Genomic DNA, 22472 nt, shown 5'->3' on the forward strand with positions numbered 1-22472 from the left:
CTAAATCTTAATCCTTTTTTTGTTGTTCATTCGCTTACAGATAATTCGAATTGTAGGGTTTTTTTCTTGTTCATCCGCTTACAGTTAATTTGTTTTAATATTAAACTGAGTGTTTATTCTTCCTGATGAAATATAAAAATTATGTTATAGTGGAGAAAATATTTTTATGTGGTGCAAAAACCACACCCCTGTTTCCTGTTAGGAAGAACTATGGCGGGTAGTTTCTTAAATTCTCTACGTCGGTTACCTAATTTTGAATGTTAACTTTCGACATCGGTATATTGAAATGAAACTTGTATATTTATTTATTTAGATTGAATTGAGTATTCGAAATGCTTATATAATTATAAGCTGGATTTTAAAATCAATGTAACAATGATTTAAAATAGAGATTTTTATCACTTAATTAAAATTCTTTTTAAGTAGTTTTTTTTTTACACTAATCTGATAAATGCACTTCAAAGTGAGGAAAGCATGGTTTCCCATGTTGGTATTACATTTGGTAATAAAAATGTGATGATCATATCTATATTTTGTGTGTTTGTGATTTATATGTAAATTATTTTTCTGTTATTTTTTGTGTGTTTATGATTTATATGGCAAATTTTTTTTTTATCCCAGTTCTTGATCATATTATGGTTTATTGATATTTATGTATATATATATATATGAGTTCAGGAACGACAGTGGAAGAGAACGTTGTTGATGAAGGACAAAACAAGAGAAGTACGAAACTGTACTGTAGTCGATGCTCACCCACTTGATTTAAAGATGCGATGACAGAACTAAAACCAATTCTAGGATAAAAATAATGGATTAGGATAAATGAGACTCCTTTTGCTAATTGGGTGACATGCCCGAACTCGCTGTTAGTAGTCGTAGAGTTGATTTCATATTGAATAGATTTCAGATTGAATCATGTTCTTTGACTGTGGGTGATGGTATTATGATTCTCTTTGCTTCAGAAGAGTTTTCTATTATTCTTGGATTGCATCATATTGGCCAGCCTGTAGACTTGGATCTAAGAATGGATTCTATATTTGTGGCTCGTCAATTTGGAGGTCAAGTTGGAAAAGCAAAGCGAACGACAATATATAAAAAACTTATTTCTCTTGCAGGCAGTGATGATGACTTAGAAGTTGATGATTTTGTTCGGCTTTACATTTTGTTCATCTTCAACTCCATAATATTTTCCATCGGAAATTATTTTACCCCGAGTTTTATATTTCCTTACCTGGACAATCTTACCACATTCTTTGAATATTCTTGGGGAGATGCCGCGTTTCGATTTATTCAGAGAGAAATACGCAAAACTGGAAGTAAAACTTATTTCAAGGGATGCACTGTTGGATTAATGGTGCGTATTTTATTACTTTAGTTATTATTGTATTGTTTTATCGATTAATTGACTATTATTTAATTTGGTTTAGGCTTGGGTGTACGAGAGAATGCCTTCTCTAGGTGTACGACGTAGTTTAGAAATGTTCCCTCGCTTGTTTCGGTGGATGGACAGCAAAATCCCATTGAACGAGGAAAAGATGAATTATTGCTGAAATCCATAGATTCAACGAAGGTAATTGTTTGATATAATGAATTGAATTGCTCATTTCAATTTCATGGTTTCACTGACAACATTTTTTGTGATTTTATAATTTTACAGGTCTTGCCGATATATCCTTTTCCCGAGGAGAAGAAATTGGACGTAAGTAGTTTGACCTTTTGCCAAATACTTTTTTTGGAATATGGATAATTGACTGAAAAGTTCAAACCATTAATTAATAGTTTACTCAACCATAGGTGTTGAAAGTGGCTGACGGTACTACCGATGTAGTAAGATCAGAAGTTGTGAGAAAAAAAGTTGTTGTGAGTAATAATCGAATGTGTTTTGAATTAGGATGTGGTAGTGTTAGGCGTCGTAGGAAGACAAAGATTGTGATTGAAAAAGAAATGATGGATGTTGGAGCAGAATTTAAATTGCAGAGCAAAAATGAGGTTGGATTTGTGACCAAAGAAGATAATCCTATTGAGAGAAATGATGGGCATGAGAATACTGAGACAAATGAGGAGAATGAGAATATGAAGAGAGATGAGAATTTTGAGAGAAATGTTGAGGATGATAATATAGAGAACAGTGAAGGTAATGTGCATATTTTCAGAAACGAGGATGAAGAGAATATTGTAAAAAATGAGAAAGAAATGATTGAAGCTGTTGGAAATTCATCTGAGATTGGATCGTCTAATGACCATGACAATTACAATGATCTTAATTTGGTGGTGCAAAATGTTATAAACGAAATTAAGAATGATGTGGGATTTGATAAAAATGATGGAACAGTTGAGGAAAGGAAAAGTGTGAGTTGTGTTGGTACCAGTAAAGCAGTGATCATGACCAGCTTTCAATCGTCAATCGTGGATACAGTAAGAACAAGGGTTGACCGCAAGAAGAAAAGGAAAGCTTCGATCTTTGTGACGCCGCCCAGTTCATCGCCAAGACCTAAGAGAAAGGGTCAAAAACGGGTTTGAAATTCTCTTCATCATTTTTATTTTGGTTTTATGTATTTCCACACACTGACAATTTTTTGTTCTTTTCTATTGTGGTTCATAGTGTATTCGTTTGAAGGAAAAGTGCATTGTAGATGTTGATGAGAATGCTAAGAGTCCAATGAAAGATGATCTACATGAATTCAAAGGTAGGACCGATTACTATGGACATGAGGAAGCAAGTGATGAAGAGAAACAAATTTTGACACACTATCTTTTGATGGAGGAATTGGAGTACGCTTATATTTAATGATTTTTTTCATACCTATTGTTGAATTTATAGATTCAGAAATCATTAACTTTTTGTTTTTTATGTAGTGTCGTAATTTGGGAAGACGAAAGTATGATGTTAGATGGTCGAAAATTTTGCCACTTTGTCTTTGGCAAACCCGTTGATTTCGAAATCATAAATGTTTATATGAGAATTATGCAAGCAAAAAGTAAGGAATATGGATCTGAAATATATTGTGTGGACACAACAGTTTAGATTCGTCTTTGCACCCCGATTATGTACGTTTTATTGTCTTTTTTGACCAAATAAGAAGTATGATATTTCAGAGAGAAATTTTTAATAGACTGAAAGAATATGGGAGTAGACGTAAGTTGCGGAGCGGTGATTATGGAGATTTTATTTCAAGCTTGACATCTGCGACTCGTCGTGCAGCACGTTCTCTCTGTTCGCTAGCTGATGGATGGCACGTGGAAGAACCCCCACCGGGTATCAGGGCCGTGGGCTTCAATAACTCTTCAGTCGGGCTCCAATCTACACCCACTGCTTCGCATAAATTCGTAATAAGAGATGGCAAAGCTAGGCCCCCCTCGAACGACCAGTGAAGATGTTCTGAATGGTCTCTTGACAAATTCGGCCTAAATCCATGGACATGCCCTCTACAATGCAATATACTAGAATTTCCCTCTCCCTTGTGACCTCATGATCATGGTCAGTTGGTTTTAGTTTAGCGCAAACCAGAGCATACCACCTCTTGGCATCCCTCTTCAAATCAATCTTCCTCAACTTGGATGGTTTGAAATCACTTCCCAACCTCCATACAGCACCCGGAACACAGATAGATTGAAGAATGACATCATAATCAATCTCCCCAGATCGATATGCAACATACTCATCATTGTCTATTGGCGGGATATGAAATAGAGTGTTAATCGCCACCGAATCAAACGGCACCATCTTTCCTCGCACCAAAACCTTGTAATCATCGTGCTTAACTTTCAGATTGGCATAAAATTCTCTCACCAATGAAATAACAGCTTCTTGGGGTTGCTTAACAAATTTAAGTCATTGTCGCTCGAGCACTTCATCCCCGACATTACACCTAATCACCCCATTCGGCTCAAAGCCAATGGTAGTATCAAATCCTCTTTCAGGCAAAATATTCTTAGATAGCAACGCCTTATAGTTCTCCTCGGCCTGTTTATTCCCAAAACGATGATGATCAAACTCAGGGGCTGAAGATGAAGATTCGCCCAACTTGGTTTTCTTCTTTGGAGCCATGTTTCAAACACGTAGAGTGCACAGTACTAACTTGCAATGCACCAATACAAATCAACACCCGTTACACCCCCAAACTATCTATTTAATTCACAGCACCTTCGTCGCTTCAATGTGACGAACACCACAATCAACTTGATACACCCAACTCTACTACAAATCCACGCAACAATCTCCACTAACTTAATAACCCAATAAATAGAAAAGTTGTCCACCCGTGAACAGATACACTTACCACTGTAACAAGATGAAACTCCGCAACAACCCAGAAAATATAGCCGAGTACCAAGCTCAATGTCCCACCCGCAGACGAGAAGAGAAGGTGAAGAACAACGAAAATTTAGAATGTAAGGATTGAAGGAAGAGAACAAGAAGATAGAGAGAAAAAGGAAAAGAAAAAACAATAGAAGAAGAGATGGAGAGTAATCGGTGGTTGGAAGAGAAATAAAAATATGGAGGAAAAGGAATTTGAGGGTAAAATTAGAAGTGAGAATGAGAGAAAGAAGGAAAGAAATCGGGTGAAATATTCAGACGGGGCGGGCGCGCATAGTAATCTGTCTGTGTTAATTTCCGCGGAATGCGACGCGCGGGCGCTCCAGATGACAGGCGCCCGCGCATAGGACTCTGGTTCTTGACTTGCAATTATGATTTTTTCATGCGCGGGCGCGCCGAAGGTGAGGCGGGCGCGCATAGCACTCTGTACAAAGACTCTGTTGATGATATTTTTTCACGCGCGGGCGCTCCAAAGGTGAGGCGGGCGCGCATAGGTCGCTAGATCACATCTTGAGTTTTTATTTTTGAGACGCGCGGGCACGCCAGATGGTGGGCGGGCGCGTATAGCTTGCTGGAAATTGGTTCCTGAGAATGAAAAGGAAAGGAGAAAAATAAAACTGCGAAAATGACAAAATTAAAAAAAAAAAAAAAACAAACAAACAAACAAAAGACACACAAGCACAATGGAATAAAGTGAGACTTGAGGAATTTCATGTCTAAGTTATTAAAAGCATTTGGTATCTACTAAATATAGTATAATTGACGTTTAATCATAAGCATAGCCTTCGATCTATTCACTACGTTGAGGAGGTGAATATAGGACATGCATGTGCACTTTGGTTAGTGAATAAAATTCCTTGAAAAATAAATATGCACTAACCAATAAAAATTGAAAGAACTAACGAGAGTACATATTTCAGAAAATTAGGTACAGACAAGTCTACCATAAAGTACAAACGACCGATAATAAAGTACATAACGTCGTAAAACAAGCACATTGGAATAAAGTGAGACTTGAGGAATTTCATGTCTAAATTATTAAAAGCATTTGGTATCTACTAAATATAGTATAATTGACGTTTAATCACAAGCATAGCCTCCGATTTATTCACTACGTTGAGGAGGTGAATATAGGAGATGCATGTGCACTTTGGTTAGTGAATAAAATTCCTTGGCAAATAAATATGCACTAACCAATAAAAATTGAAAGAACTAACGAGAGTACATATTTCAGAAAATTAGGTACAGCCAAGCCTAACATAAAGTACAAACGACCGATAATAAAGTACATAACATCGTAAAACAAGCACATTGTAATAAAGTGAGACTTGAGGAATTTCATGTCTAAATTATTAAAAGCATTTGGTATCTACTAAATATAGTATAATTAACGTTTAATCACAAGGATATCCTCCGATTTATTCACTACGTTGAGGAGGTGAATATAGGACATGCATGTGCACTTTGGTTAGTGAATAAAATTTTAATGGCAAATAAATATGCACTAACCAATAAAAATTGAAAGAACTAACGAGAGTACATATTTCAGAAAATTAGGTACAGACAAGCCTACCATAAAGTATAAACGACCGATAATAAAGTATATAACGTCGTAAAACAAGCACATTGGAATAAAGTGAGACTTGAGGAATTTCATGTCTAAATTATTAAAAGCATTTGGTATCTACTAAATATAGTATAATTGACGTTTAATCACAAGCATAGCCTCCGATTTATTCACTACGTTGAGGAGGTGAATATAGGAGATGCATGTGCACTTTGGTTAGTGAATAAAATTCCTTGGCAAATAAATATGCACTAACCAATAAAAATTGAAAGAACTAACGAGAGTACATATTTCAAAAAATTAGGTACAGCCAAGCCTACCATAAAGTACAAACGACCGATAATAAATTAGATAACGTCGTAAAACAAGCACATTGGAATAAAGTGAGACTTGAGGAATTTCATGTCTAAATTATTAAAAGCATTTGGTATCTACTAAATATAGTATAATTGACGTTTAATCACAAGCATAGCCTCCGATTTATTCACTACGTTGAGGAGGTGAATATAGGACATGCATGTGCATTTTGGTTAGTGAATAAAATTCCTTGGCAAATAAATACGCACTAACCAATAAAAATTGAAAGAACTAACGAGAGTACATATTTCAAAAAATTAGGTACATACAAGCCTACCATAAAATACAAACGACCGATAATAAAGTACATAACGTCGTAAAACAAGAACATTGGAATAAAGTGAGACTTGAGGAATTTCATGTCTAAATTATTAAAAGCATTTGGTATCTACTAAATATAGTATAATTGACGTTTAATCACAAGCATAGCCTCCGATTTATTCACTACGTTGAGGAGGTGAATATAGGAGATGCATGTGCACTTTGGTTAGTGAATAAAATTCCTTGGCAAATAAATATGCACTAACCAATAAAAATTGAAAGAACTAATGAGAGTACATATTTCAGAAAATTAGGTACAGCCAAGCCTACCATAAAGTACAAACGACCGATAATAAAGTACATAACGTCGTAAAACAAGCACATTGGAATAAAGTGAGACTTGAGGAATTTCATGTCTAAATTATTAAAAGCATTTGGTATCTACTAAATATAGTATAATTGACGTTTAATCACAAGCATAGCCTCCGATTTATTCACTACGTTGAGGAGGTAAATATAGGACATGCATGTGCACTTTGGTTAGTGAATAAAATTCCTTGGCAAATAAATATGCACTAACCAATAAAAATTGAAAGAACTAACGAGAGTACATATTTCAGAAAATTAGGTACAGCCAAGCCTACCATAAAGTACAAACGACCGATAATAAAGTACATAACGTCGTAAAACAAGCACATTGAAATAAAGTGAGACTTGAGGAATTTCATGTCTAAGTTATTAAAAGCATTTGTTATCTACTAAATATAGTATAATTGACGTCTAATCACAAGCATAGCCTCCGATTTATTCACTACGTTGAGAAGGTGAATATAGGAGATGCATGTGCACTTTGGTTAGTGAATAAAATTCCTTGGCAAATAAATATGCACTAACCAATAAAAATTGAAAGAACTAACGAGAGTACATATTTCAGAAAATTAGGTACAACCAAGCCTACCATAAAGTACAAACGACCGATAATAAAGTACATAACGTCGTAAAACAAGCACATTGAAATAAAGTGAGACTTGAGGAATTTTATGTCTAAGTTATTAAAAGCATTTGTTATCTACTAAATATAGTATAATTGACGTCTAATCACAAGCATAGCCTCCGATTTATTCACTACGTTGAGGAGGTGAATATAGGAGATGCATGTGCACTTTGGTTAGTGAATAAAATTCCTTGGCAAATAAATATGCACTAACCAATAAAAATTGAAAGAACTAACGAGAGTAAGTATTTCAGAAAATTAGGTACAGCCAAGCCTACCATAAAGTACAAACAACCGATAATAAAGTACATAACGTCGTAAAACAAGCACATTGAAATAAAGTTAGACTTGAGGAATTTCATGTCTAAGTTATTAAAAGCATTTGTTATCTACTAAATATAGTATAATTGACGTCTAATCACAAGCATAGCCTCCGATTTATTCACTACGTTGAGGAGGTGAATATAGGAGATGCATGTGCACTTTGGTTAGTGAATAAAATTCCTTGGCAAATAAATATGACTAACCAATAAAAATTGAAAGAACTAACGAGAGTACATATTTCAGAAAATTAGGTACAGCCAAGCCTATCATAAAGTACAAACGACCGATAATAAAGTACATAACATCGTAAAACAAGCACATTGGAATAAAGTGAGACTTGAGGAATTTCATGTCTAAGTTATTAAAAGCATTTGGTATCTACTAAATATAGTATAATTGACGTTTAATCACAAGCATAGCCTCCGATTTATTCACTACATTGAGGAGGTGAATATAGGAGATGCATGTGCACTTTGGTTAGTGAATAAAATTCCTTGGCAAATAAATATGCACTAACTAATAAATATTGAAAGAACTAACGAGAGTACATATTTCAAAAAATTAGGTACAGCCAAGCCTACCATAAAATACAAATGACCGATAATAAAGTACATAACGTCGTAAAACAAGCACATTGGGTAATAGTTACTAAAATTTAGTGGCAAATAAAAGGTTGACAATAAATATTGAAAGACCTAACTAGAGTACATATTTAAGAAAATAAGGTACATCCAAGTCAGTATTTAAGTACATATGACCGATAATAAAGTTTATATCATGGTAAACCAAGAACATTGCAACAAAGCAAGACTTGTTGAATTTCATGTCTAAGATAGTAAAACCATTTGGTATATACTCAATATAGTATAATTTACGCATAATCACAAGCATTTCCTCGGATTTATTCATTAAGTTGATGAGGTGAAAATAGGACATGCATGTGCATTTTGGGTAATAGTCACTAAAATTTAGTGGCAAATAATAAGTTGACAATAAATATTGAAAGACCTAACTAGAGTACATATTTAAAAAAATAAGGTATATCCAAGTCAGTATTTAAGTACATATGACCGATAATAAAGTACATATCATGGTAAACCAAGAACATTGCAACAAAGCAAGACTTGTTGAATTTCATGTCTAAGATAGTAAAACCATTTGGTATATACTCAATAGAGTATAATTTCATGTATGTTGTACCATATATCGATCGATCAAATCATTTATAAATGAAATCTCGACAATTATACCTTACTGTAGTGTATGTTGTACCATGTGTGTAGATTGAGTGAACCTGATTTCTTAGTATATGTACTAATATTCAGTAAACAAATCCGACATGTGTTGGTCATTTATCAAACTAGCCATGTGCGCACAAAAAAACCATCATCCGTGTTAATGTTTTCAGCAACACCAAATAGCAACACCATCAAGGTTAAACGTCAACGATAACAAGCATATCAATAAGTTGTGCACAATACAAACACAAGAACTATCTAGGCAACGCTAAACCATAAATAACTAGACCTCCACAAAGTTCAGACTAAAATGTCTAAGAACTGAAACCATTAAACTAAAACTAAACCACAAATCCACCACTGGAACGCGTATGCTTCCTAGCAGGTAAATCCACGATCAATTTCCCTTCCTCTCTCCTTTTTCTGCTGCAAAAATGTAAAAAAAGTAATTAGTTATCAATACTTCGTAATAATAATATATAATAAGAAAGGATGTCGACAAGTAAATCATTATAAGTAGACTCAATATTGAGATACTGTTTCAATTAACCATATAAACCTATTCTATAGCTTCTTTGCAACTACATCTGTTGTGCCCTGGCTTATGACAACGACCACACTTTGACACACGTGTTTCAACTTGAGATGGAATCCTCTTAGTCTTTCTACGACCTGGTTGACTTCGTATATCCGGAGCATTGATTATAGATCCTTCATCATTGTTGTTCTCGTACATGTCAAATGTCGGTATGGGATTGATCATTCCTTTATATGCTTGACGATACATTTCAATATGGAAATACTGATCACAAAAGGCATATAGCGACATTGACTTTGATTTAATAGCTGCACAAGCATGCTTGCACGGAAGCATATTAATCTGCCAAGATTTGCATGAACAAGTCCATTCATTCAAATCAACAGCAAATGATTTATCACCATCAACTACCTCAAATTTCCAACCACATGATTTGTTAATACTCAAGTTTCTGGATTCAATATATGTGCTAGCTAGAGCCTTCTCCTTCTTCGGGCTTAATTCCTGAACCATGACTGATGTTGTTTCCCGTCGTCTGTGCATCATGTTCATGATTTTCACACGTACATGATCCACCATAGAAACAATTGGAAGATGACGAGCTGGTTTAACCCAGTTGTTCCAACATTCGGCAATGTTATTATTTATTACACCCCATCGCCTACCAGGAAACAAAGCATTTGCCCAACTTTGTGGATCAGAACTTGTGATAAAAGTACTAGCACGAGGCATGGATTCCAAAATATTATTAATGTGGCGTGTAAATTCTTGTTGTGAAGGGGCATATGCAGCTTTCTTGAACACAGATGACCAATGTTTTTTGTTGTGTAGCGGATAACTTCGCAAGACCTTCAATGACAAGAAAGTTAACACATTTATATGACCATCAATAAATAATACTATTTGAAGATTTCAAACAAAAAGTTAAATTACTTAGTAACCTGCTTCACAAAATTATCCACCAAGTGCCTCAAACAATACGCATGGTGACTTCCCAGAAATAATAGCTTAACAGCCTTGATAATATCGGGATGTCTATCTGAGAAAAAAGTGAACTTTTCAAACACCATGATATGTTACAAAACAAGGACACCTCTCAAATGAAAACAAAACCATTCCCAATTCGAATCATTCTCAGTATCCACTACAGCGTATGCCAATGTAAAAAGATCGTCATTGGCATCTTTTGCCACTGCAAGTAGGATACTACCTTTATATTTGTTCTTAATATGAGTTCCATCGAGAAAAATCATTGGTCTACAACCAGTAGCAAAACCAACTGCACATGCATTAAAACAAAGGAATAACTGTTTGAATTTATTGGTTACTACATCAATCTCACAATCTGCCACACTAACAGGATTTGTTTCTCTAACTGCACGACAATACCATCTCAATTTGTCATAACACCCCTTATTTGTGCCATGGAGATCATGCATAGCTAATTCCTTGCCCTTCCAAGCCTTGTGATACTCTAAATCTACTCCAAAATCTCTGTGTACATCTTTCACCATTGCACAGGAACGGTAAGATGGCTCTCCCCTCAATTTATTCTTCATCAAATCTGCGACCCAAGCTGAATCAGCTCTTGGATGTCCTCTACCAGATAAATTGTCCTCTCCACAAGTGTGTTGTAAATTGCATTTTCTGATCCCAAATAGATTGTCTGCCTTATGTCTGGATGCATAAACTCGCAACTTGCAACTATGTTCAGTACAAACAACAATAATCTTATCTCGATCATTTTTGGCATACAAAAATGAGCGTCTTATAGCAACAGAATATTTTTTCATATAAATTCTAAATTCTGCAGCATCTTTGAATGTTTGGCCTACCCCACGTATGCAATGAAACCAAGAATCAAGGGAATTTTGTACGGGAGCCTCTTCAAGCTCATTATCACTTCTGGATTGTCTGTCATCTTCGTCGTCCCTTATGAATTTCACAACCATAACTTTAGAATTACTTTTAGGATGAATCAACATTAAAAATCACCAAAAAACTATAACGAAGTACAACAACAAAATCACGCTTTCAAACTCTATCTATACATAAAGATAACAAATAATTATCGAAGTAAACAGTATAGACATTGAAAAAAAAAAGGAACGAGTGAATTATACCTCTCATTATTTAAACCTCCTGTAGTCTGATCTTTTTTCTCGGCCCTCAATTCAATCATAGTTAGCCTCATACACATGTAAAGATGTATCATATTACGGACATCATCATTGTTGTTCAAGGTAACGTACATCTTGTACTGTGGAGCTATGTATTGTAGTGACATAGATTGAGGATTAATTTGTTCATATTTGCTTGACAAACTCTGAAATAAATCATCCAAACTAGATCCACTCATAATTGAAATCACAAATAATTTCTCATTACATTTGCAGCAACCCAAAAAAGCAAGGTTGGAAGAAGACCCTACTCCAGATTCCATTCTACAAAAATAAAAGTAGTTTTCAATCAATAAAAGTTCTCGCATATGATATTTCAAGAACTATAATTCATTTAAAGCTGAAATAAGTAAGATTTCATCTTTCAACAGCACAAATCAAACAAAATTTAATGTACAAGCATTTCAAACAAAGAACTATATAATAAATCATAAATATAACCTCAGAGTTATTTAGAAAAATGTCAATCTAAACCAAATGTTATTATTTGGTGCAATATTTGATTCAGAGTTTTATGAAAATCATATACAAGAGAACCATGGATTTGGGCATCTAAAAAATACAACAAATGAAGATAACATTACAAAATATTAGAAGCCAAAAAAATGGTGAGTGGATTGCACAACAATATCATCTTTTTCGGATAAATAAAACTCGTTGGTAGATAGATGCGTAACAATGATTGAGTTTACAATTGATTTTTTTAAATCCCAAAAAAAAATGTTGAAGCGTTGCACTTCAATATTCATGCACTATTATCATCAATATTGAAAAATTAAAATCTTCACTTACTTCAACTAGAAGAAATGCAATATTGGCTATAACATAATATCGTATCAAAACCTATATTAAAAAAAAAAAAAAAAAACAAGACCCAACTTCATATAACCAAAAACATGAATCTATCTATCAAATTTGGGAATTTCGATTGTAGCTCATACGATCAATTTGAACAATCATTGAATAACAAAATCTTGCGGGCTACACTAATTAGAAAAACTTTAAATCACAAAATTATAATGTCTTGGTAAATCCCCAAACCACAAGGGTAATTAATCGTTTCTTTATATCAACCAAAAATCATATATTTCAAGTAAAGGAAATAATAAATAAACAAAATGAAGACTTCTCATTCATAATTTATATTAATGACATTATGTTTTCGGGTTTAAAACCTAATGAATATCAAGTACCTCAATTCTACGTGAAATGAGTCTGGATAGATCAAATCTACACAAATCTGGAAAAAAAACATATAAAGAAGATCAAATCGACTGAAAAATCTCAACATTAACACACGACACAGAGGCATCAATGGTCAATAAACACATACAAAAGATGAGCACTTACACACAACTTCGGTCAATATGCAAGAGCGAAGAACGGAGAAGGTGACTCGTTGCTTGCTTCAGTCTCTTTGTAGGTGAGTTTCGTCGATTGATGGGTTTCGGTGGTTGAGGCCGTGAGTTTTCTGCCGTTGAATGGGTGGTGAGGGCTTTAGATTGGAGGTGGGGTTCAGAAAAAAGAAAATTCAAAGCCGATGAAAATAATATATGTATCTATATATATAAAGGGTAAATATATAAATTGGACTTTGTAGGGAGTGAAAAACAAATGCAGTAGAGTGTCAGGGAGTGCAAATGATAGTTGGCTGTTGGAGGGACTGAATGATAAATCTAGTTTATGTTTAGGGATTTTTTTTCTAATTCACCTTATTATTATTGGATTATATTATAATATTAATATGGTTGTTTCAAAATATAAACGCAAATCAAATAAGCCGAAAGTGGTTATAAATAATCTGTGCAATATTATTAACCAGCTTTTAAACAGCTTTTATGTATGCAACATAATGAAGTATTTTCTTTCCCCTTATTGATCATGAAATAAATTTATGTTAATAGATTATAATAACTTATGGCTACGTTTACTTTGAATGATGAGATTTAGCAGTGATAGATTAAAGTATGATTATTAATATAATTTGATATGATAGGGAGTGATTATGGATAAATAATAATATGTTTAGTTGGATGAATTAATTTTGGGATTGAAATTATAATTAAAAACAAATTACGATTTCACCCTTTAACTATCATAATAATCATATGTTCGGTAAAGAAGGAAAGAAAGTGGAAGATAAAAAGGAAGAACATAATTGATTTTTTTCATTGTCTCCCCATAATATTTATAATCCCATTAAAAATTTAGGACTAAAAATCATCTCTCAATCCTATTATTAACGGGCCTAAAGATTTATACTATTTTTTAATTTTGCAAGTAAACATAGAATTAGTTGGCATTATCTATGTTATCCTTCATTTATCATGGCAAGTAAACGCAGCCTATTAGTCAATCGATTTTAAACTTCGTTTTAAATCTAAATTCCTTTTTATTTACATGTCAAACACAGATTTCGGAAAATAAAACATAATCTCGATAAAAAGTAATAAAATTTACGGATAAATATCTCTATCCATAGACAAAGTGAGTTAGAATGACGTGGCGGCCATACCCTTTACCAAGAGCTTTTTATATTATTTTAATTAATTAATTTTAATTTAATGGACCTCATTAATTGAAACACGAAATAATCATTCAATCCGCGTCATCACGGTATAGTATGTATTAATTGAGTATTTTGCAAGATTTTCAATAATTCCAACACTTTTTTTTTTAATCGAATCGGATAAAAAAATTTGTCACAAAAATTTACTCATAAGAGGGTAAACTTTTCTTTTCTAAAAAAATAAATCTTCCTCAACTAGCTGTACACATTGTCATTTGTCCCACGTGTTTTTAGATCTTAAGATTTGTTTTTTAAAAACTCTTTATTCTTGCAAATCGTCCTGTCAGTGTTACCAACATGAGACACAATCGATTCTAAAACTTTGGATATGATGTTTAAAAATATTCATAAAAATCAGATTATATTGCTGATAAATATTATATACACGAGCATATACATGTCAATTTCCGTTTTAATTTTGCTAGACAGAAACTCATTTGTTAAAAAGAAAAGAGTAAATTTTCTAATTTCTTACAGAACACTACCAAAGGAACAAGGAAGATGGACGTTTTGAAACACATAAATAAAATCACACAGACGGGAAATATTTGTTAAGACGGAAGGGAAGTGAATAGAATTCCTCGCTTCTTACATCGGACTTGAACGTACGGAATTTGTCCCACCAATTCTTGCCCCTATCTTTCCTTATCTGCCCATCCTTCTTGTGTAACGTGTTGTCCAAGAAGTATGCAAGAATACCAGCCACAAAAGGTTTCGACGAAAACGGAACGTTCACGATATCGTTGAACTGGAGCATGATTAGAACAAGAAAACAGTTGTTAAAAGGGTGAAAAACAAGCATTTTCCTATGACAAAATATATGTGTGATAGGAATTATTCAGGAGCTCGGTGCTCGTTCATACCCATCGACCGGATGTGTGAACGGGACCATATGTGTTGATGGCAGTGTACTCCTTGAAGTACTGGGGAACAGACAAGCCCAGATAAATAGAGAAGCCTAGTATGAATTTGGTCCGGAAACTGTTGAGGTTACAGAACTGGAGAAAACTTAAACCAGCGGCACCTGTGACAAGAATTATGAATTTGCATTTACTGCATGTACTAGTTAGGGTAAGGAGTCATCTCGGAGCACTCTGTGGGATAATATATGCATACCAACATAGGCAAAAAAGAGGCAGTACAAAGCGGCGAAGATGGGTGTTGGTATAGAAGCAAAGACTGCTCCAAATTTTCCTGCAAGAGGATCAATTATAGCTTAGCCTAGAGAAGGGATAGATTTAGAAGAAAAGTGCATTTAAACTTTGAAAAAAGATGTCGACGAACTTTACCAAGAACAGAAAAGAAAAGCATGAATATAGCAGATATCTGCACTACTCTTCGACTTCCAACACGTGTCAGCGCTAACAGGCCAGCATTCTCACTGCATATGGAGGGAATAGAGGTTGTATCACAAGTTGAGTCTGAAACTTGTTAAATCGAAAATCCCGAAGAGATCAACTGCAAGTGGCTTACATTGATACAGAAGACCCATTTGCAGTTCCAAACACACCAGATAGCAAGATTGCAATGCCCTGCAATCGTCAAGACAAACCCTGGTTTTATTCAACATTTAAGGACATATTTATCCACATAGCATATAGTGAAGATTTTATATTGATCGTTATAATCCTGAAAGTAATCAGTTAAACTGTATAACAGAGCTCGTTCCAAAGTTCTCACAATCAAAACTGAGACTGTTTGGATGTTAGATGCCGATTACTTATCTTAATCACTTGATGAACATTTTGATATCACAGTAAATTTTGATATTCACTGTAAGCGGTTCAGTTACACATCATTTCAAATGTTGTTGACAAGAAAAGACTAATGATGCCGTTTCAGTTGAGATACTAGAATGCTGTTTTTTACCTGCCATCCTACACCACGGCTGAGAATAGATGGGGGTAAAGGGGTTGCGCTTGCATATCTGGACACAGCAATAAATCCACCGGTGGACTGCATTTAACATTGGAAAACAGTGAAGAATAATGTACTTTGCTATCGCCTTTCAGGAGATAACATGGGAGTGAAAAATAATACGCCTCCCATTCAAAAGGTAAGAACATATACGAAAAGCAGAGGTGAAGTCATTCAATCTCTTTACAATCCGAATGAAAGAAATAGATATGGATGTCAATAATTAGCAGATAAAGGAGAAGAAATATATGGATGTCAATAATTAGCAGATAAAGGAGAAGAAATCGAACCTCTACAAGAGCAACAAATGCAGTCATAATCATGGCAAATGCTTCACCAGCATCAAATGAAGGTGCTCCCCATTGAAAGGGATATGGAACTCTTATCCTGCATACACAAGCCAGTCATGGTCATCACATTTCATTGCCGCCAATCATCATTTGTGGCAGTAACACTCGAATATTTTTTCCAAAATGCATTTTTCATAGCATCTGAATCCAATGCCACATTAAGAATCCTAGAGCTGTTGGCCATGGCCTGATACTTGTCATGCATGAGTTTGATGGTATACATCTAGAGCATAGACCATCAGTGATGAGATCTATATGGTTATATCAATCTGAAATTCAAAGATTATTTATAAACTGTTTAATTATTCTATAAACTCTGAAGTCTAGTGGATCTCCTATTGACTCATGAAACTAAGAGACAATCCACATTATCTATGTTCAGGTAAAAGGATCTGCAATTTCATACGGAAGTATCAATCCAAGTGGGAAATTCATTATGGCAGGTCAGAAAAGAGTGAACAACAACAGCCAGCATTCCCCACATATTTCATTTAGCAAATGCATGGGAGATTACACGACAAAAGATCAAGCAATTTCAATGTAGCATGTATAATTGGCTACATCATTCCGCACTTTTATTATCAGATAACATCGTTTTATTCGTTGGTAAAATAGTTACAAGACATCAAATTGATTTTTTAATTAAAATTTGTAATTTTATGTCGTGAAATCCAAAACGAGCATAAAATATTTAAATTTTTATACAGGTGACATTATTTAATTTGATGGGAAATCAGTTTATGAACACATACTTTCACAAACTAAAGTGGGACACATGCACAACAGAAACAGTAACCATCATCTAGGAGGTCTCGACATACCATGGAGCAGCACTGATTAGTCCAGCACGGTCGGTTCTACAGCTCGTTTGGGTCTTTGTGGGCTTTCCATTGTAGGCACCCCCCACAGTTAATATATGTGCATAAATCCACACAATTGTCACTGAAAATAAAACTGCAAAGCGGTCCACAATATTCTTTCCCGGATGTACGAAATGGACCAAATACTGGAATAACAAAGAAAAGTTTTTTATGGCAAATTACACCAAACATACTGTAACAGGAAGTAAGACTAATTTTGTGCAGATAGTTTTAGCCAGAAGATTTGTGGGGCCTAAACAGTGAACTTTATCAAAGTAGTCGTAAGTGGAATTGGACTATTCATATTAGGAAACTAAACATCAACTAAAGTTGCAATTTGAACTGTTACCTGAGAAAAGAGAACCAAAATTATGAGCTGCGGCAACCCTATCTCGACACAGTTGGCAACCTAAACCACCAATTAAGTACATTAAATCCCAACCGTTGATGACAAAAAGTAATGAAACACAGATGTAACGTACACAAACACAAACACAAACACACGCAAAAGAGCAGGGAGGGGGGGAGGGGGTGTAACCAAATATAGGCTAGCATATACCCCGGGGAAACCAAACTCATAGAGGCCAAAACCAGCAAGAGCCACCAAAGGAACAGCTGAAAGTGGGCTCAGAAACCTGCCATTTTAGACGCATTAGATTAGTAACAATTGATGCACTGTTGTGACTGAGAAGCCCTTGGAATGTGAATTGTGTATATCACAAATAGGCATCTAGTTATCATCGGTTTCATGGGAAATCATATTAGCTAAAATGAAGTCAGGCAAGGTACTTTGTGACAGATCAGTCAGCTACGAAACTATGACAGCATTTGCCTGATGGAGCTAATCTAACTTAAGACTAAGTTATGCATACAAGTAAACTACCTTGAGTTAAAAGATCAAGGATGAAGTTTTTACTTGATTTTCATTTTCTAAAAAATTCACCGTGTCTTCAGGTAGAAAGTTTTGAAAGGGCAGTTTAGCTCAAGAATGGATCAATTGCGTCAGGATAGGTATATAAATTATGTAACATAGCTATAACCTGGCAACATTTCGCCAAAGACCACTGAAACCAAGAACGATTTGAACGGTGGAGGCAATAATAAATGCACCCTGGGTGGCCCGCATTATCTTTTTAAACTTCTGCATGATAATTCAAATAAATATCAGAAAAACTTTTGTAAAAAGAAAATAATGCTAGTTTGTACAATTCCTCTTTGAATTCTGTCTGTCGAGGAATATAGCAAGCCTTAGCATGTTTGGGTCTAGAACTACGTCAAAGAAAAACATCCTCCTCTGTTTGGCTGTAAAGTAATCTTGAAGAATTTGGTTCCACAAGTATTCAGCATTCCATAGCTAATTGCATTTTGACATTTTTGTCTCATATATCCATTTATATGTAAACCATTCTTAACACCACCCCAAACCGCCCCCCCCCCCCCCCCCCACCCACCCCTGCCCCCAAAAAAAAAAAAAAGGACAGAACAAGAACAAGAAGAGCAGCTTCACTTTAACAAAAATTTTATGCAAAACAATTTTGATTGATTATGCTTACTTTCCATTCTCAACAGATCCTGAATCCAAACACGGTATTAAAGTGCCATAATTGATAAAACTGCCTGATGCTTGTAAAGTTTATGAAAAAAAGAAGGCAAGTACCACAGCACAAGGGTCAATGTGCCCCCCACAAGATTCAGAAGGTACAAAACAAATAATTCAATTGTACAAACCGATATGGGATCTGGGTCGCTCCATCTACCAGACAAGATTATGGATATTGTAGGTGCGACAAAGGTATATGAACCTCCCATTACAGCTGGTAATCTGGTGCCAAAAGTTGTTTGTAACAGAGTATTTAACCCAGCAACAAACAACGAAGTCTGGATAACCTTGGCTTTCTCTTCCTGAAGAAATGCTAGAATGCATAAGCAAATAACAAGCATAAAAACAAATAGGAAGAAACTTAAAATGATTAAAGTCATATAACCACTCTGATGACACACATTTCTTCCCCCCATTTGCGGAACCAGTGCGGTGGGTATGATGACTGTTGTGCCAAGCATAACTATATAATGTTGAAATCCAAGAAGGATGGCCTCAGCTGCAAAACGGGAACCTCACACTGTAAAAAAATCATCTCCAAAAGCATTTATAGAAGCATTTTGTTCAAAAGTGAAGACAATAAATAAATGATTTACCATCCTAAATGTAATAAATCCACATAAAACGGCCAGGATATTCTTGACCAATGCTTCTTCATGGTACTATACTATAACCAGGAATTGAAATTGACTGAAAAGCATACTAAACCCAGTACTGCTAAACCTTGATAAACATCCAGCATAAAAATGTGATGATTATGGTAAGTGCAAGCACCAGTTCAAAAGTGATTATAGTTCAAGCATATAATATTCCACTCTAAAGCAAATGGAAGGAAAGTTTGAACCGCGAAAAGGGTTAATTGAAAAAGATAGCCTCCAATCATCCGAAAGGGCAGGAAAAAACCTCAGAGAGAGCAAGAAAAAGGTAGATACATAGATTTCACGAGAATCAAACCAAGTAAGTTACTAATTGACCAGGCAATAGAAAATGCTTACAATACGACCAGAATAGTATAGATTGCCAATTCCAGGCTCCACCAACATATTGACTAATACTTTCTACCAAAACCTATAAAATATTTGGCACAAGTGTATACTACCCTAATAAAGACGGTAAAAGAGATGGAAAGCTGAAAAAAATTATTAGTCCAGCCAAAAGGTCAAAAAGGTGAGAAAGATCAACACATATAAGATCAACACATATCTATCTGAATGATTCCTCAATCACTTTATACCAAACATCAGAAGAATAAATTACGAAAGAATATACTAAAAACAGCAATAAGAGTAACAAATTCAATAGAGACTGACGCCATGGAGGAGGGCTGGTAATGCAATAAGAAACATTCGGAAGCTGATCTTTTGGTGGGTGTGGCGCCGGCTCATCTGCCTTTGGTGCTGCTCCACCTGCCATTTCTTGCCCTCTTTCTCTCCTCTACAGAATAACACTGTCCACGACGTTTCAAGAGAAATCTAGCGCAGGAAAACGCAAAAGCCCCACAATCCGCAACAACCCATATCAAAAATCTTCGAAAATACTGCATAAATGAAAGAAAAAGCAAAAATTATGAGAACCCCAGAAGATATCACTCGAGAAAGAAGCTCAAACAAGCAGCAGGAGCAGATAACAACAGCACAACCACTCACATGTAATGTTACCTACCACAACAAGGCAAACTCACAACTCCGACGTTTTCCTAGTACGTACCAAAACACGCACAAGAAACCGAAACAATCGGCATAATCATAGGTATCAAGAAGAAAGAAAATGACAATGTAACAGAAACAAATACGTGTAGCAAGTTCGGGAGGAAGAGCAATTTAATATTTATTTTTTGAAGTGTGTGACACTTATCAGTACAAGAGATAGTTCCACAAATACATTATTTGCTCCTTTATTGAATCAATAAATAACTTGATGGGTGCTTCTGCCACAAGACATGCATACGTGACGTATTATCATTTGCCAAAACTGCGAAATTTCTGCCATTAACTTTGATTTGGTGAAGTGGGTTCACATGCTTATCTCTAACCAGCACATAGGAGAGTAGTGTGAAAGTAAAATTAATTTCAAAAAAAGTTTACATTAAATAAAATTTGATGCCTATGGTTAATTTATTGGGATTATTTTTAATTTATTGGGATTATTATACTATCCCTATGAAATCATGAGATTTAAAAAAAAAACCCCTATGATTATAAGCGCCTTGTGTTTTCAAATTTTGTGCACAAATACCCCTGAAAATACGTACGGACAAGGGGTTATGTGCTCAAATTTTGAAAACACGGGGAGATATGTGCATTAAAAAACACAAGGAGGTAGCAGATCATTATTTTTTTATAGGAGGTTTTTAGCAAGTTCGATATTTCACAAGGGTAATGTATGCAATTACCCCTAATTTATTTGATCTTCTTCCAACAAAAAAATATTTTATTTGATCTTTAAATTAGCCGTAATCAAACAAATTATATTTGCATCCTATGGCAATGTCATACCATCAGTAATTAGTTTGACTCAGCATACTCTCCAACAATATATATTTTTTTTTTTTGTGACGTGGAAACCCGCAGCCGCTATTTTTCGGTGCGCTCTGGGTAAACCTCGGACTAACGCAATAACCTGCAAACTACGCCAGTCAGGTAAATCACACTAGGCAAGCCCTGTGTGACAGGTTAGTCCAAGAAGGTGTTGGCAAGGAGAATCGAACTCCTGACCTATGGTCAAGAGTTCACCTACTCCACCAACTTGGACACCCCATTAGAGGCCTCTCCAACAATATTATTGGTTGAGCACATGTTTGTATATCTGAATAATTGTTACATGTTTTATTTTTCTTGAATTTCATCACTTTCATACTAGAATTACCATTATACCACCGTCAATTTAATTATGTGTAACCTAATATCTCTCACCATGCATCTAACATTTCATTGAACTATATATGAAAAATTATATAATGACCCTAAAAACATTCATTGTTATCAGATTTTACATGGAAATACGAAATACATGTATACAAAGACTAACAAGAACAAACACTATCTTTTTCTCAAAAGAAAAAGAAGAACAAATATTATATATTAAAAGCTTATTGAAGAAATAAATTCGAGTGATAAAAATAAATGAAATGTGTAAATGATATATTGATATGATGATGATGCATAAAATAAAAAATGGGTAAATGATTTAAAAATCCCTACCAACCCTTTAAACTTTATCTTAACTCCCTAACCACAATTTTCTTTATTTCAACTCCCGAGTGGTTTCCTTGAATTAAATATTATTTAGCAACTAATCCTTTATACGTGGCATTGTTAACCTATCGAACCAGTCCCGGCCATGCAAAACTATCAGTTATGCAAGGTTTTCAGCCGATATACTCCAAATTAGGGTCCA

At 34.8% G+C, this 22472-nt stretch overlaps 3 protein-coding genes across 5 annotated transcripts; 1 reads left to right on the top strand and 2 right to left on the bottom strand.

Annotated features, from left to right (window-relative positions):
* The first annotated feature begins 697 nt into the window (after positions 1-697).
* On the top strand, positions 698-3028 carry LOC140878455 (uncharacterized). Its single transcript, XM_073282056.1, has 6 exons — positions 698-736; positions 1431-1573; positions 1661-1702; positions 1798-2517; positions 2606-2775; positions 2860-3028. The coding sequence occupies exons 4-6, from the start codon at positions 1879-1881 to the stop codon at positions 3026-3028; spliced, it is 978 nt and encodes a 325-aa protein (XP_073138157.1). The 5' UTR covers positions 698-736; positions 1431-1573; positions 1661-1702; positions 1798-1878.
* Positions 3029-9403: 6375 nt separating this feature from the next.
* On the bottom strand, positions 9404-11552 carry LOC140878456 (uncharacterized). Its single transcript, XM_073282057.1, has 4 exons — positions 10694-11552; positions 10542-10639; positions 9683-10449; positions 9404-9488 (listed from the first exon to the last, which is right to left on the bottom strand). The coding sequence occupies exons 1-4, from the start codon at positions 11550-11552 to the stop codon at positions 9404-9406; spliced, it is 1809 nt and encodes a 602-aa protein (XP_073138158.1).
* Positions 11553-14808: 3256 nt separating this feature from the next.
* LOC140885424 (nucleobase-ascorbate transporter 6-like) lies at positions 14809-21005 on the bottom strand. 3 transcript variants are annotated; one of them, XM_073292381.1, is made up of 15 exons: positions 20739-21005; positions 20387-20613; positions 19478-19575; positions 19205-19378; positions 18517-18617; positions 18036-18111; positions 17826-17885; positions 17438-17622; positions 16557-16653; positions 16219-16305; positions 15823-15881; positions 15639-15730; positions 15466-15543; positions 15213-15373; positions 14809-15097 (listed from the first exon to the last, which is right to left on the bottom strand). In XM_073292381.1, the coding sequence occupies exons 2-15, from the start codon at positions 20487-20489 to the stop codon at positions 14879-14881; spliced, it is 1590 nt and encodes a 529-aa protein (XP_073148482.1). In that variant the 5' UTR covers positions 20490-20613; positions 20739-21005; the 3' UTR covers positions 14809-14878. The 3 variants fall into 3 exon arrangements, with proteins under 3 accessions (XP_073148482.1, XP_073148483.1, XP_073148484.1); XM_073292382.1 differs by having other exon boundaries at positions 20723-21005; XM_073292383.1 differs by lacking the exons at positions 20387-20613; positions 20739-21005 and adding an exon at positions 19673-20380.
* Between the last annotated feature and the right edge of the window lie 1467 nt (positions 21006-22472).

This window comes from Henckelia pumila, chromosome 2 (genome assembly GCF_033568475.1).
Source record: "Henckelia pumila isolate YLH828 chromosome 2, ASM3356847v2, whole genome shotgun sequence".
Lineage (NCBI taxonomy): Eukaryota > Viridiplantae > Streptophyta > Magnoliopsida > Lamiales > Gesneriaceae > Henckelia > Henckelia pumila.